A 17,478-nucleotide genomic window follows, 5' to 3' on the forward strand; every position below is an offset into this window, starting at 1 on the left:
ATAAATAACCTTGGAAAATATATACAGATTTTACAACATCATTTAGATAGATTATTAAAGCTGGCTGACCTGCACTGGCTTTGACAAACAGATGACGTTACAGGCTAAGAACATGAGGGATAATGCAGTCCCAGCATGTTGTACAGCCCAACAAGCAGCTGTTTGTTTCTGCTGTCCACTCTCTCATCATCATCTGTTTCTCGCGCCTCACAATAAAATTCCTCCCCTTGTCCTCTGCCTCCTCAAATTCCCAATTTGCAATCTCAAGCTCTTCCTTATTCATCCACTTTTATTCCATTTATCCCCCCACTCTCCTCTTTCTCCCCCAACCCTCCCTCTATCCTTCATTCCACCACATTGCCAGACGGTGTATTGTTCTGTCGCTGCGATCCTTTAATGCCATCCAATCGAGCAGGGAATATCTTGAAGGGATTTGGCCAGGGATGATTTGGGAGCTTTAAATACTGCTGGGGGATTTGCATCAGATTCAAAGATCCTGACTCAGAGCTGATCACTGGAGCTTTCTCCTAAAACAGGGATCTCACGCAAGTACCTCATGCAAGATATATGGATTCAAACCTGGAACCTCTTTAGATGGAGGTGCACCAGGCGAAGCAATATTTTTTTAGACACCTTCCTGGGGTGGCCTTAGCTTATCTGGCTTTGACGCAACCTGTCAAAGGTAAAACTGTCTCTGCAAAGGAGAACGTCTTAGCCTTCGATATTTACTTTTAAACAAATGCTGATGGGAGTCGTATCCATTGCAACTGAATCGTAACTACACTGTAAAAGCAAAAATGATGTAACTGTGATTGTTTTGCAGAGACAGGCTTGCAGAGCTACGAGACAAGAGCCTAGAAGTTCTGACACACAGCTGAAAAGTATATTCCATTTTACTTTGTGTTACAGATGTTGTATGAATTCTGTGCCGAGACAAAAACACTAGGATTGAAACAAAGCTTTCTGAACAACAACAACAACAACAACCAGAAAAGACAACCCAACCCAAAATCCACCATGGGACAAGCAGTCAGCAATAGAACATCACCACTAACAAATGAAAGCAGCGTGAAAGAGAAAAGAAGGGGACTAGATAAACAAAGCAAATGAACCCAAGTGAGAAAAGAAAATGAAGCAAAGTCTCTTCACTCAAAACACCACGGAGAAGGCAACGAAAGCCATCAGCGCAGAGCTGGCTAGTGGGACTGGGAGGATGGAGTTTGCAATGACTTGCGCGATGGCTGGCAACACGAGGCACCACAGACTGTAGGAGCTGAATTTGATGGGCAGCCTTTGGGCTCTCTAAACGCTGAGCCCTACACAATCCTATTTTCCTGCCTAAACACTGGGACAGACTGTCACTGGAGAGGCAGAGATGAAAGCACCGTGTGCATGTGTGCGAGTTTCAACTTCACAGATGTTCAAGCTTGGCCCTGGTACAGGCCCTGGGGAAGTTCAGAAACTACTGTGGGTGGACAAATGTATAAAGTGGCATGTGCGGGAGACAAAGAGACAAAGTGGCATAGAGACAATGCGCGCAAGTCTCGATCAGCGTGGAGCCTTTGGAGATTTTGACTCCTAATCACGACTACCCTACAACCAACCCACAGACATATGTGCACTTCTGCATTTCCTCGCCACTCAGTAAAGGGATTAGGGGGACCTTCAAAGAGAGGCAGAGAGATTGGCCAGGGGCCTGCAGGGTCCCTCTCCTCGCCACTGGAGGACCAGTGCAGATTAAAAATGCCCAGGCTTCTCAGCCTGCTTTGTTACCCGCCTTCTCTTTCTGGGTAGTGTATTAGGACACTTGGAAAACCCCCTGGAGGAGCCGAGCACAACCAGGTGGATTAGGAGGAAGGTTATTTTACAATACAAGGGACCTGGGTGGTTAGGGACCGATGTGCATCTATGTGAACTGAAATTAATAGCAAAGTACAAGTGGGCAAGGCAATTTTGAAAAAGGTACAGAGGGACAGTGTACAGAGCGCACCTTCACTCGGGATCATGGTCGACTTAAAAACCTAAATGAATGAGACCGAGAAGAAACATTCCCTTAAGAGAGAAGAAATGAATGAGTTGGATTAGCAGCAGGATGAGGTTTCAAGGGGAAATAAGAGAATGACGAACTACAGATATCTTGTAAGAGAGAAAGTGCCAATTGTGGTGTGATGAAACGGTTGAGAAGGTTGGGTTCCGAACAATAGACGACAAAAACTTGGTGTATTCAACTAGCTGTTATAAGCGATTAATTCTTCACCATTATACACTTGTTGGAATAAGAACACATTCTCCAAATTGTCCCCACCAGAAAGTTGGTGAATAGGTAAATAAAACAAGTGAGGGAAGGTGGGGACGGAGATGACGCTCAGCACAAACATTTCTGCAAACTGAATCTTCTCCCTGCCTTGGATTTTCACCATTTCCTGTGTCTGGCTTCGTGAGGAGACTGATGATGAACATGCAGGAAAAGTAGAATTCAAAGTCACACAGCCACATCCCCTTTTCTTATATCACCACATATTTCTGTGGTACAAGGCTGACAACAACCAGTGAAGTTACAACAGAAATGCTCCTGGGTAGAACCACACATACAAGAAATTCTATATACCTAAAGGTTTCTTCACAAACCGTCTTGTTCAGTTAAAACAAACTCTGGTCTGTTTGCACAGTTTGTCAGGGACTGGGATAAGGTGGACAATCGAAATCGTCTGCAGATCAAATAACAAGTCGGAGACAGTCTGAAAATATGGTCTCACACAGTCTCTCCGTGGTCTCAACTACTTAATAAATCCATATACGCTTTATATAAATCCTTTGATAACCAACATGCCATATATATAGTATGTCCATCAGTATGTTAGTGCAGGATGTAACCCTGAGTAATCAGTTAAAATGAAATGGCATTTGCTGATTATCCAGAAATGTCTTTTTGTGTTGCTGTCCAATCAAATGGAGGTAGGGTTGACACACACACAACCACTAGTCAGAGAGTTGCTGGAAATCTCACAGCTTCAGACAGAGATATATCAAAGTGGTAGAAATGTGATTTCTTCAACTGCAAATACATGGTGAACTTAAAATCCTCCATTCATCTACAAGAATAACATGGTCATACGGAGCATGTTACAGCTTATTACTGTAAATGTGCGAGAAATGTTTCCTTATATATCTAAAAATAGTGCATTATTTGCTTTCACTGATATTTCTCTTTTCTACAAGAATTTTGAAAAACTGTGACCAAGGAGCTAAGGTCTTCTATTAGCTCAAACTCGGAAAATAAACAATTAAGACCAATCTCACAATAAATGAATAAATATGTCTTTTATTCTACAATGTATATTCTATATATCTATCAACAGCTTTCTCAATAAGTATAAGTGCAAACAGATTTTCTCCTTCATGGTTTGGTACTGCTTATAAAGAGAAGATAGTTATTATTTATTGTTTTTGGCCTGACACTGCATATGATTGCATCTGTAGTTACGCAGTTTATTGTGGTCGCATCCAGTATTTATATTTTGTCAGTTCATTAAAATAAGGAATATCCACATTAATACCCACAAATTATTTCTGTGGGGTTCTTTGTAGTGTTTCTAGCAGAGGAAATCAATTTACTGCCTCATAATATAAATAATTCTCATAATAAGTTATTTCTCTTTGAGGTCTTGGTGCTTTCAGAGAAATACCTAAATGCACACTAGAGCAAAACTGAAGTTCACACTGACTTGCTGTTAGTGCAATTTTATGTTTTCTTGTGTGTCTTAACCATGCTGTGTAAAATTATATCACTAACACTGTCAAATTAGTACATTTTTTAAGACTTAAGTATAGGTTAGAGTGGCCAAGTCTCTTCATACTGAACCTGCTTGAAATGGAGTGTCAGTAAATTAAAAAGGAAGAGTACAAGGCCAGGGAAGGTGGCCAGAATTAGGCAGGTTGTTCCCAACGGGATCACGGTTTCTTTAGGGCCAGAACCACCTGTCTGCCCTCCAGGAGAGACGTAGAGCTGGAAATGAGGAGGGATGTGCAGATGGAGAAGTCGAGGGGAAGGGGTGGCGGGGGAGCTTCTCCCCGGGGCAAGAGCAGGCCAAGTGCCTCCTGCCTTGTTTGAGCTGACGGGAGGAACTCGGCACATAAGCCAGAAGTTCGCTGGTTACCGGTTACCAAATGTACCGCAGCAATAAAAAAAAAAAAAAAAGAATAAAAAAAAAAAGCTTGGACTGGAGGAATGTGTGCACCTTGAAAATTTGGTCCAATTGCAATAAGCGTGGCCGTTTTTGCACTGGTGTACTGGGATACTAGTGAAGGTCTAGTCTGAGTCTGCTTTCAGATGTCTGAAGTTAGAGCCAAAATTTAAGACGGAGGAATTAGGCATTTTATTGTTGTCTTGGTGTCTGGAGCGGAGTTAAAGAGGGGCTGTTGGAACAAAGCTTGCCAATTATTCATCTACACCTAAAAAGGAAAATAAAAGGCGGTTAGGAGTAGTAGTGGTTAGTAGCCTGCATGCCTGAATAAATACTGCTTCACTTGACATGGCTGATCATGGTCACTTCTCACAGACTAATCAAATAACATGAAGTAGGGATCATTATTGGCATGAGAGTCAGACAACAGTAAAACGGTTTAAGTGGTCAGCTCCAATTATCCTCTTATCACATCTCAATCATTAATCAGAGGTGATTTGTCCGTCACTTTTAGTGTTTGCTCTCTACTGCTCCACTGGTTACAAGGTATCAATAAGTGTCTGGGAGGTACCCGTCTCTAAACCCTGTATTAGTTGAAGCACCCAACCAAACGGTGGGATAAATGAGTAAAGAATGCGAGGACTGAAGACGGATAATGATGAACGTGGAGGACAAAAGGACGTGGATGTCAGAGGGCGCAGTGCATCTAACGAGACGGAATAGAAGCTGAAGAGATTACAAACACACACGCAAACAGGCAAAGAAAGGAAGGAGGAGATACAGCCTTGCCGTCTCACAAAGAGGTCATAAAGTCAAGGAAGCCAATTAAAAAGATGATTAACATTCATGTGGGAGATGTGGCGTCTACGTGCAGGTGGGATGGGCTCCACACTCTTTGTCTCTCTTTGTCTCAAATACACACACACACACACACACACATACACATACATATATAACGGGAGCAGTGAACAGTGCAGTCCAGCCTGTTGCTACTGTGGTGTCCAGGGAGGTGGAGATCAGGAGGTTAATATGATCCAATCCAGCTCCTTCATTAGTCTGATGAAGCTAATAACAGCCTACGGGGAAAGAGGTGCTGCCAAGTTGACTAAAATCACTACATACAACCAACAGCCAACAGCCTGCAAGGTCTATGAAACCTACTTCAGCTGGCTGGCAGAAAAAAGACGACACTGACTTTACATTTATATGTGGTCAAACACTATAAGGAAAAAATAAATAAGATTGTTGTTTATTGTGACATGGTTGTCTTTTGTCTGTTTTAGTTCAAGGTGAAAAATAAGATAAGATGAGATGTCTGGGGATGACAGAAACACAGTTTTAATTAGACCTCTGCTCACTTTCATGAAGCAAATATAAACAACCTCCCACATAGTCTCGTTAAAAGGTTGCAGATTTACGTTTATTATGTAACAACTGTTGCAGAGTTTTTTTTTTGTTTGGAAATTATGAGCACAGTTAGGGGCATGCGTCACCCAAGCCAAGCTCAGTGAGAAATGTGAACAACAGCTCCTGAATATCATGCATGACTGAGGATGTGAGGAGGGGAAGTAGATTAAGAGTAAATAAGAGGAGAATGGTAGTGATAGGTAGGCCTAACAGAAAATAAACATCATTAATTGGAGAGGCACACATGGATGGATGCAGCCAGATGGTGTTTTGTACTCATTTGTCATACACTGCTGACAAAGAGCGAGAAAGGAGAGAGTGAGAACTAGAAAGAGAAAGGGAAGAAAAAACAAAAAGAGGAGTTTATTGATTGCAAAGTCAGTACACGGCTGCCTAGAACAGACTTGCACTGTTTAAATCTAACTCTGGTTGTTCTGCATCATCTTCTCTCTGTGTGTCTGTGCCTTTCCAGACCGAGCGATTCTGATGGTGCTGCCATTGTACACTCTGCCAAGCCGGATGCATACTGGTGAGTACAGACACAACACCCCACCGATAGCCAAGCTTGGCATCCATTAAGGGCCATCTGTCTGCCTTTCACAAAAAAAAAAACAGCATCTACTGTATGTTCTTTCTCAAAGGTGGCCCACAGCAGAGGAGAAAAGAGAAAGGAGACACAGAAGACTCTGGATAGCAAGAGACGGGAACAAAAAAAATGGGCCATGCTAGTTTGCCAAAAAGATAAACTTAGTCTTGGCATACAGTGAGACTAGCGATCCAAAACATGGCAACTGATGGAGAGTTTTAACTTTGAAATCCACTGTAAAGGCACTTATGAAGGTGGGAATAAAACAAATGTGGCATGATTTCAATTGTGTGTACTTGAACTAGATAGTGAGAAACTATTAAACTTAGAACTTCAATAAAGGGCAATAAATAAAAGAGATATTAAGGGAGATGGAGCACAAGAGAGAACAGTAAGCTTGAGTCAGGAGAAAGGACTGGGTTCCTACCACTCCACAAATGGAGAGCAGTGCTCGAGGCCACTGTCTGCTTGGGCTGCTACCGTGCTCACTTTGTTCTCGGCAATGACAGTTTCATTCAGGGAGACGTGCACTTGATTCTTCAAGGCCTAAGTGCCCCTTCGCCCACCAGCTCTTTCTTTGTGTGCTGTTCTCTTTTCAAACCAACCCGCTCCAGCTCTTAGATGGCTCCATATGTGTGTGTAAGTGTTAAGAGATTCAGAGCTAACCAGCTACTTCTAATAATGCACTGGGAGTGCCTTGGTCACTGCACTTAATCAGATGGAAATATGACCAGTGTGAGGTCAACTATAAATATGTAATTTTTAAGATCAGTGAAATTATAGCAGAAAATAAAGTAATGTGAATTTATTGCACTAGAATTATTAATAAAATATTGGCAAAAATAAGCAAACAAACAAAAGCAAAAATGCTATCCCAAAGATATTTTTACCACTCCTTCTTTGTCTTTAGGCTAAAGTCCTCAGGGTTACTCAAGGACAAGTCCTTTGTGTGGTCACTGATGCCCTTGTCCAATCATCTGCCTGTCTGTCATTTTTCCATAAGCCCCGAGGGGTGCAATGACAATTTTTATATTCATAAAACTATCCAGTGTATCCACCTGCCAATCACACACACAAGAATGTGTGTATCCATACAGAAATAAGATGCAGAAAAACACAAAAAATACCTAACAACTTTATGTAAATGACACTCCCTTTTTCTTCCTCCTCTATCACGCAGCATGGTTAAAACTTTCAGCTATTACCGAGGTCATGTTTGGCTTTATACACTGACATGTGGATAAATGCAACCCTTTGTGTGCGGTTGTCAAGCCAAGACTTATTACACAGCAGAGGAATTTTTGTGTTTGCCATCCAGGCTTTGTTTGACATGGGTACAAATCAGCAGAAGATCATTAATAACATATGGAAGTAATTGAGAGTGGATTTGGACTTAAGCAGGAGTCTATTTACACAAGTCAACTGAGAGCTGGTTCCTATTTGTGATGGCAACGTCTTTCTCTGTGATCTTGGCAGATACACAAGGCAGGTTTTCTGCCTCTCCCACAGCTGGGCACGGCCTTCCGTCAGTCACAGGACAATGCCTGCCTAGAGGCCAATCATTGTTTCCTTCCGGTCGTTGACAGGAAGGGGAAGTGAAATGGGCCATTCAGGGTTTATGCACAGCACTCTGCAAGTATCTGAGAGGAGGTTACCTAAAGTGCACTGGGGCTGTGCTGCCGGCTCCGTTTGAGGGCCTTAACGAAGGACTCAAGGGATGAATGGAGAATTTTAATCAGTGTGTATGAGCATGCACATGGAAGGTTTTTCTGGGTATGGATATCTGTGTGTGTGTGTGTATAAGAGAGAGTCTGTGTGCTCGTGTGTGTGTACTAGGGCAGGATCAGCAGAGTAAATCCACACTTGAAAGAGTAGCTCAATCAAGCTCTCCCACCCATCTCTTGCTCTCTCCCACTTCCTTCTGTCTCTCTCATCTCACCAATGCTCCCCTGCTCCCAGTTCATGCAGAGTTTAAGAGTTCACAGGACTCGGGAGCAAAGGAGCGATACCAGGGGCAGAGAGGAATAAGTGTGCACCTTATACATTATTACACCTTATTACAATCCCCATCAAAATCTAGGTAAGAAGCAGCCACTGACGGGACACTGTAAAAGTCGTTTGAACCACCTGATGGACAAAATGTGTTCACAACATCTACACCCTCATATGGGTTTGCATAGTTTGCAAGTTACACTGTCAAATATAATAAATAAATTTAAAAAAGTGCATCTTTTATCACAAAATTCAGCTGCAAGCTTAATAACGGAAAGAAAATATTTCTGCTAAACAATATTAAATACACAATGCAATTTTCAAACCATATGAATAAACACAACAGAGCCTGACAGGGTGAGGTTAGCTGATTATGTATAAGGTTTTCCATGCCAGACATCCTGGCTACTAATCCCAAATCAGTCAATTTTGGGATTATTTCAAAGCCAAACTATCATTAAAAAAACATTTAACTCCAATTTAGGATTTAGTTTGCAAACAACCCATTGGTTATCACTGCATCCTCCTCCTTTGTTTTATTTGTGCAGCTGGGCCCACTTCAATGACAAGTAAAGCCTCTTTTCTTTGAAAAGGGAATAAAAAGCACGACCTCATTTTGTTTCCTGTTCGATGTAATAAAGGCAATTTTACGCTGCCAAACGTGGAGAAGATGCCCTTCATTAGAACAGTGTGTACTCGGCACGTCCATGCTTTAATCCAATTTAGTTTAGCATGATAAAGGGCATTACTGCCAGCCAGTCCTACACCCACTCACGACATGTATGCATGCAGAGACACAAGGAAATACATGCCCTAAGGGTTCATGGGTAGTTGATACACCAAAATAGCTTAGAGGACTTCTAGACGCTTATCCTGAAATGAATTCTACTGACATTTAGGTTCATCCTAATCCAAGTGAGTGAGACATCAATATGGTGACGACAGAGTCCTAATGTAAGCAAGTTCATATCTACAACAAAAATGCAAACTAATTAAACGTAGTTCTCTCATAAAAGGGAAACAAATATTGTCAAAGGCAAATATTAACTGAAAGTTTACCTTAGGGTGATAAGCTTTAATATTTGGGATATATAAGCTAAGCAGAAGTGTGTTCTGTGTATATTAGTATATTACAAAATAAGAAGGCATATACTGTAATATTCCTCGAGAAACAGAGCATTTATGATGTAAATTTAATAGTCTCGTCTAATGGAAGGCTCTTTTCAAATGAACAAAGACGCCATCCCTTAAGAAAAAATGGCCTTTGGTCATTAATTATCTGTAAAAGTAATGTTATTTAAAATAAGGGTAAAGTGAAACTTTACCAGCAGTATTTCATTAATGTCTAAAAGCAAGAAGCTGTTTCCTTGTACCTGAGGAATAAAAGAGCTTCTCTTTAACCCACTCAACGGTTCAGGTACCGAATCACCAGACCATCTTTAATGCACTTGTCAGGCCGCAAAATGCACTATTTTTTTTTTTTTTTCCAGAGAAGTGGGGAAGCTATTTTTGAAGCACCCCATTCAGATGCATTTTAGCTGCAGAGAGCTGTCATCGACTTAAAAGGGGTTTTGTTATATATGTGTCAACACATGTGCGGTGATTCATTTCGCATGAGTGTTTAGAACACTGTCGCTTCCAGACATAGCTTCATCTTCAAGTTTATATGCATGTATATACAGACAGTATAATAAGTGTGTCGACATCCTCTGTGTGTCTGCAACACCCCTGCACTCAGGGACAGAACGAGTGCCTAAAGAAATGACAGCTGAATAAAGCTGTCCTGAAACAAGTGGACACGCATTAAAGTAATTGTAACACCCTCAAACAGGGTTACGCCCTCAGGGCTACGACAGACCGATTAAAGAAATATGATACAAGGCAAACAGGAGACGAATGATTGCTGATGCTAATTATCTATCAAATACCAGTATGTTGTGAATCCTTATTTTCATGTGATCAGATGTGTCCTTTTCAGAGGTTCCACTGTGTTTTCATTATCGAGGCAACCACATTTTGGTCAGTGAGCTAGGCTAAATAACAAAAAGGGTTGAATTACTATCTTTCTTACACCGTTTCAAATGTAACCTTTAACAGTCATGAAGGTAGACTTAGTGGAGAATACATTCATATTCACTAGCGCACCTAATGAACCATCTAGCAGGTGTATCTGGGGCAAACAACGTCCTTGCTGTATTTGCTTCTCCCTGTGTGAAAGAATCTAAATCTGAACCATGCGTGTAAAAATAATTTTGCATTAACGGGATAAAGTGTATGAAGAAAAAGCAGCTTAATGCAACTTAAGTGACACCGCGTACTTCGTTTACCCTTGCACACCTGGCACTGGTTGACCCCGTTTCCGCAGACCACCAAGCCCCGCGCATTGCCACCTGGTGGCAAAGCGGGGGCCTCAGCTGTCCTGTCCACCTGGTCTCTACAGTTAAAAGTAAAAATGGCCCATTGTATGCCAAAAACTACCAGCAGTCATCACCAGTGGCACAGTGGAGGGGGAAGTCTAGGCAGAGGGGAAGCGGAGATGAAACGAGGCAGTCACAGGAGGCGTGTGCAGCTAGCTTAGTTTTTCCACTCCACTGGAGGTAAAGGCAACCTGTTCCCCTGGTCTATATATGGGAGTAAACAGGATGCTGACAGTGGGGTAGGGGAGGTTTGCCATGTGTAGCCCCATGATCCTGTTGATTTGACTAAGATAGGGAAGCACGGACAAGCTTGTCTTAGCACTATTAAATCAAAGTGTCCTCTTGCAGGGGAACTCAAATAATGACACTTGTGTAGAACATTAAATACGTTATCAGGCCATATGCTGCCACCGCTGTATGCATTGTATATTTACAGTACATGAGGTTGTGTGTAATGTGTACTTACAGCAGGTACAAGGAGTTTCTTGACCTCCTCCACCGCTCTTCGCATCTTGATCTCTGCTCTGGCCTGTGTATCCTCCACTGTGATCAGCACATGAAGGTCTTCATTTAGGTGTTCCCAGTTTGGCTTCCCTCTGTTCTGCTCCTCCTGGACAGACAAATACAAAAAGGCAAGAGAGACGGTGAGCGAATGTGGCAGTGTGAGTGTGTAAGAGCGCCAGTTGAGCAAAGCAAAGTGTATCAGTAGTCGTGAAGAGGCGGGAGGCAGGCATTACACAGAGGACGACAGGGCCCTGGAAGAGAAGCAGGATGACAGCACCGGCCCTTCTGTCAGCTATTTAGTTTTAACTTTGAAAGGACACCCTTCTTTAATAGACCCTTTGCTTCACAGAGACAAAGATGACAGCAAGCCCTGCAGCAATTAATATCAATAAAAGATGGATGGATGCTGGGATCAGAGAGAGAGATGGATGGGGATTTTTAAATCACACCAAGTTAACTAGTAGGAATGAATGTGATTATACACCGACCAGGCATAATATTATGACCACCTTCCTAATATGGTATAAGTCTCCATTGTAACTCACGAGAGAATGGACATGGGTCTTCTGAGGGTGTCCTGTTGTGTCTGGCAACACAATGTTGTTAGTGTGGCCTTTGGTCCTATGGGTTGAGGGGAGGGGCCTCTGTGGATCAGGCTTGTTCTAGTCCATCCAACAGATACTTGATCAGTTTGGGATCTAGCGAATTTGGAAGGCAGGTCAACGCCTTGTGCTGTTTTTCATGTTTTTTTGAGTTTTCCCTAAACCATTTTTGTGAAAGCCCATGTGTCGGAGCAAAGTAGTCTCATTGCCATGGGGTGGGTCTAGTTCTGGTCTAGTTCTGGTACATGTCCAAGTAATATCAACATGAATGCCAGGTCCAAAAGTTTCCCTGCAGAACACTGTGTAGGTCAATGTTATTAACTTCACCTGTCAGTGGTTTTAATGTTGTGGCTGATCCATGTACATGCTTTTGGGTCGTGTGTCTCCATCTCTGACTTGTTTATGTGGACAATACTGTTCAGGCAACAGTAGCCCTCTGAGGAAGTTGTAAAAGGCAACACCAAATCCTAAATTAGAGAACTAGAAGCTGGATTCAAAACCATCACTGCTCGTTAGCCTATAAAACAAAATTAAATAGGAACCGGTTTCAAACTTTGAACTGGGAAGGTTGAAGTTTGTAGAAATGCACTATGATTACAGTCAACTCCACAAAAAACCCAATGAAACGCCTTTGGAAAGAAGTCAAATAGATGTAACAACAAATATGGAGTAACCACACACTTGAAAACTTTTTTTTTTTTTTTAAAATGCTTCTCAACTTAGCATGGCCCCTCTTCTCCTCCTCCTTCTTGTTACCCCACTGACAGTAAACGCAGTGAGACTGTCGAGACCGAGAGCGCTCTAAAAAGCTTCTGAGGTTGTATCACATGTCACTGTACAACCATAAAAGCCGGCAGTTTGAAAGCTGACTACTTCCTGCTGAGGTGAGGGGTTGAGGTCTAGGTTGTCTGAAAATGACAACCTCTGTGTCTCTGATGTGTGACACCACATTAAAACATCAAAAAAGGCAGGCTTTCTTTCCAAAGAAAACACAGGATGATAACGAATTCAACTAAAAAGGTACTTCAGAATTAAGGGTTGTGAGGTCTTTTCCCAAATGAGGTCAGAGTCTCAAGTAGTCAACTGCATCCCCTCCTGCTGTTTGTGCAGGTTTACACAGACTGCAGATGAGCGCTGTGTCGTTTACTTTCACCCGTACAAAACCACCTCAACTTCAGATTGCTCCTCATTTGTGAGTTGCTGGTTACTGCGAGGGTGTCTAATTACAAACAATGCATTGCGGTGCTCTGCAGGAGGTCCACCTGACATGATTTCAAGACACTCAACGGGCACCACAGAGGGAGAGGGAGCATGCACGCACACACACACACACACAGCATAGAGCCTGAGCTGAGTGCCACCCACCTGCTTTAATACTCCACACAGAGCTGTTGCCATGGCACTGCTCTTTACAACATACACACACACAGACGGAAGAAAGTTCAATATTCCACTCTCGTTTTCCCCTTTTCCACATGTGGGTGAGTGTGTGGGGCGGTGAGGGGCATGCTTAGGGCCTATTAGAGGCCTGCGAGGTGACTCAGCATTTTCTAGATGGGGTAAGACTTACGGGCGACAAGGACTGCCTCTGTATATAGGGAACCGTGTGGAAACACATGGCAGATATATAAATGTACACATACGTGGCAGATTGCTGCTCAAGTTAGATCAAAAAATTAGTCAGCCCTATATGTGTGTGTGTGTGTGCGTGCGTGCGTGCATGCCAGCACAGACTGATTAGACAAACAGATCTGGGAAAAGTGCACACACACCCACACACCTCGCACCAGCATGGCTGCCTGTGAACAAGGTCACTGTGTGCCCTCTGAGAGAATGTGACAGCATGACAAACAGGAGGAAGGCTGGGGGGAGGCAGGGTGAGAAAAGAGAGGGGAGGTAAAGCGAGAGCTAAAAGGAATACTGGGCCGGCCTTTGAAGACAATGTCCAAGACGGCCAACATCAAATGCCATGGCAATAACCACATACCAGAGGGCTATCTGTTTTGGTAAAATATGTAGCATGAATAAATAGCACGGACACTGGTTCTAGAAAGAACATCTAAGAATAGGATCAGGGGGAAAGAGTGCTTGTCAGTTATGTCGCCTGACTTCCATCGTCTGTGCAGCACCTGTTTGCCTGCTGGATTTCGCACCCTTCAGCTTGAGCCTAAAAAACCTTAAGGCCTCCATCCTCACAACATGGTTGACACGAGCAGAAATGTTTGGAAAAAAATAGCACCGTACATGTGTGCTGATTGCCCCCTCTCTCTGTCTTAAGCTGCCCTCAAAAGATTATCCAAATAAAAGACCGGCCACGGTTCAATCGGTGCTACCCTCTCTTTTGTTCACCCTGGTACAAGAAGGGCTTGTAACAGGGTGCACATTTGTAGAGACAAAGCTCTCAATCTTCCGTGTTGTGGCTAAGGGAGAGTCCAACTTAATATACCACCATGCTGCCTCGACAAAATTTTGGACTATGGAGTGCAAAATTCTGTCCTGCTAATGTTGCACTTCAAGAGCCGTAAATAAAACTGAACCGTTTCAACTCTGCCTCTCCCACTCTGAAGAGTCCCCACTAGCTTTGATCCGACAGGATTTCCCAACTAAGGTCAATGCAACTGGGGGCTCTGTGGCAGCAAACCAAACAGGTGCTGGAAGGACAGGAGAGGACAAGTGAGCCTGTAGGAGTAGAAAGATTGACTGAAAAGAAAAACTAAATTAAATGTTTACTATAAAACAGAACAAAATTTACTCTGAGTTGGAAAATAAAAGCTAAACGTATCAGTAGTCTGATGATTGTATTAAGTTACATTTCTTTTTATAAATACATTTCTGAAACTAAAAGGCCAAAAACGATCAGATTGTAGGTGACAGAAAGCAGTGCTGAACATGTCACACAGCCTTGTGTGGTAAAAGATACAGTAACCTGTCTCAACATAAGATTTTATATAAATTATACCATCAATGACCCCTATAGCACCATGTGCTTTATGCCAAGTATGTGTCCTGAAGCATTAAATGTAATTCAAAGCCATTTGTTGACACTAAGAGTAACACCTAGCCTTTAAATCTTAATAAGATTCAGATGCACATGGTCCAAAGTTGAGGAATAAAAATTCATCTTAAAATTTAAACAATAGGAGTGGGCTTATTGCAGCACCAACAGGCTAATCAAATTCAGCATATTGACCACCAATGTCACTTTCTAGTTCCTAAGCAGTGCTGTGACACCGTATATTGGCTGGCGGGAGTAGATGGTTCAAATGAGAGGGTTACTCTGTTCTGCCAACGACCATGCTGATACCACAGTTTTAGCTATTACGTCTTGGGGCAATCAGCAAAAAAAAGCAATGCAAAGCAAATTCTTTTGACACTGTAGACTTCTCAAAGCGCAAGTCTGGAAGGACATTTAGCGTGGCTGTAAATAAAAAAGCTGCTTCTGGTGCCAGGCATAATCTCACTGTGTAGCCAAAATAGAATTAGGGAATTGTTTGAGCAGAAGGGAAGGGAAATCCCATTTCCACTTGTTCGGGAGTCGATACAACACACCTGTAATTTAACTGCGGTCGTTCTCGCTATTGTTTTGCATTAAGCATAAGCGTAGGAGTGAAAAGCAGAGCCGCCACATTAGATGAAGGTTTTAATAGAATATGGCTCCAGAAGGAGTCCTTTTAACGGTCATGACAATGATCACAAGAGGTATCGAATTGTATGTCAACAAAAGAGATGTCTGAAAGCTTCTATTCGGAGAATACACAACAATATTCTTGGGAATTGTTTTTTATACTATACTTCAGTCACTCTCACAGATGGCAGCCTTTTGGCTTTGTTTGATCTGAGTGCCAAGTGCAGTCTGTACACAGGTTATTATCTTGCACTGGTCTCTCTGACTCCTCTCATTTGAGCTGACCACTCCATAAACCGCAAAACAACAAGTTAATACCTAATCATTTGAACACAGACTAAAGACATCTGTTTGTTGGCAAACTGACAAACTATTGTCTAACTACGAGACATCCATCAGCACGATAGTGACCAAGATGCATAAAAATATGTTTTTTCTTTGTTACATTGACATGCACGCATAGTTTTCAACCACAGCAGTACATGAATAAATACATAGCTAACGAAGCAGAGATTAAAAGGAGAGAAAATCAAAGTATTCAGCGACAACAGCCTTTTAACTGCACTCTGGGAAGAAATAAATGACAGCAGTAATAGTAATGTACTCACAAAATATTATAGGAAACAATCAAATGAATATGCCATGTAGATCAAGAGCATGCCGCATTGTGCAATGTGGAACGCATTGTGTCGAAAAATTACACAAATCTCACAAGCGATTAAGTCCTAGTATTGGTGGATATACAATATTAAAATAATTTAACTGGGATTGGGAGCAAAAAAATGACAAGGAAATCCCTAATTATAAGCATCTGGTGTTGTGTGATCAGAGGGCAGGAAATTTTTCTTGTCACCTGCTTCTTTCTTCCTTATTTTCTCCTTGATCAGCTTTTCTGCCCTCCCCATTGTTCTTTATTTTCCTCACTTCTCTCTCTCCCTCCGCCTGCGCTCGACTCTCTCCCACTGCGTAGCTCCAGTGAGCCGACTCCCCGTCAGGCAGTGCGGCCCAGGAGGGAGTAACCAGCTGAATTATTGAGAGCATAAAAACGCTGCCGCTAATGGATCCTGAATAAACACACTGGCTAAGCTGCTGCCGTGGCATCCTCTGCTGCCACAGGGCATCAAGCTGAAAATTCTGAGGTTGACGATGCAGTGACTGGAGGCTACTGCTGTGGCTTTGTTTGTGGCTGAGCCGTAGCTATGACACGCTCGGGATATCCAAAAGGGAGGCAGCAAGCAAACGGCAAGCGATTCTACTGATTTATGCATATAAAAATCAGACCACTGAGTATTTACCCATTATTGTTTCCCCAACCACACAATGTGTGTATGTGAGGAAAACATATTTCTAAAGGAAGAAAACTGATTCAATAATATGAGCGCGCGCCGAATAAAAACCGTTCTGGATCATTTAAATCTCACATTTAATGATACACAAAACCACTAGAGAAGGTACAATAATCTATGAAATATTTCAAATATTGTGTTATTCCCCAATTTCAATTAATATCAAAACAGTAAGTAAAGAAATGATCCTTCTTGTCTGTATTTTTGTGTAAATATTTAACCATGTTGGGCCTTTGTTAGGGTAGTAATTGAGCAGGGCTTTTCACAGGTCCCGTCGCAACACAACGCAGAAAAACAAACTGGCACACGCCATTAAGTTTTAAGATAGTAAGAGATTATGGAGGTAATCATAGATTCATGTAATGAGCCAAGGCGAACTTCTGAAGTGAGTGTGGGTTTGTACACGCATGAGCGTGCTCAGTCCCATTTAACTACTTCTGGATCTAATTCCAAAGAAAGAACCATAGCAGAGTGTCTTCATCTTGTTCCGAGATAATGAACACACTCCAAGGGAAATGAGAAGAAGCGATAGAAATTAAAATACGAATGGAGGAACCATAAAAAGACAGAGGGATGAAAACACTAGCCCAGCTAGCCTCCAAGATTATGACTCAGCTAAAAATGTGTGTAGGATGCTGTCTGGTTTTTACGATGCACAGTGAACTCGATGTGTGAGAATGTGTGCAGAAAAAGTAACTGTCACACCAAGAGGGACGAACTACAGTGATTTATGTAAATGCACTGTAATATAGCAGCACTGCCTGGCAAATCTGAGCAACTGGGAGATATAGAGGAAAAAGGGAAAAACTATTTTA

At 42.2% G+C, this 17,478-nt stretch overlaps 1 protein-coding gene across 6 annotated transcripts in view; it reads right to left on the minus strand.

Moving 5' to 3' along the window:
* The window catches only part of qkia (QKI, KH domain containing, RNA binding a), a 71,063-nt gene that overhangs the window by 18,792 nt on the left and 34,793 nt on the right, over positions 1–17,478 (minus strand). For all 6 annotated transcript variants that reach the window (XM_047610831.1, XM_047610834.1, XM_047610835.1 and 3 more), the window contains exon 4: positions 11,053–11,196. In XM_047610831.1, the coding sequence (XP_047466787.1) occupies positions 11,053–11,196 (144 nt within the window). The remainder of the gene's footprint in view (positions 1–11,052; positions 11,197–17,478) is intronic.

The sequence above is a fragment of the Mugil cephalus genome, chromosome 17 (assembly GCF_022458985.1).
Source record: "Mugil cephalus isolate CIBA_MC_2020 chromosome 17, CIBA_Mcephalus_1.1, whole genome shotgun sequence".
Taxonomy (NCBI): Eukaryota; Metazoa; Chordata; class Actinopteri; order Mugiliformes; family Mugilidae; genus Mugil; species Mugil cephalus.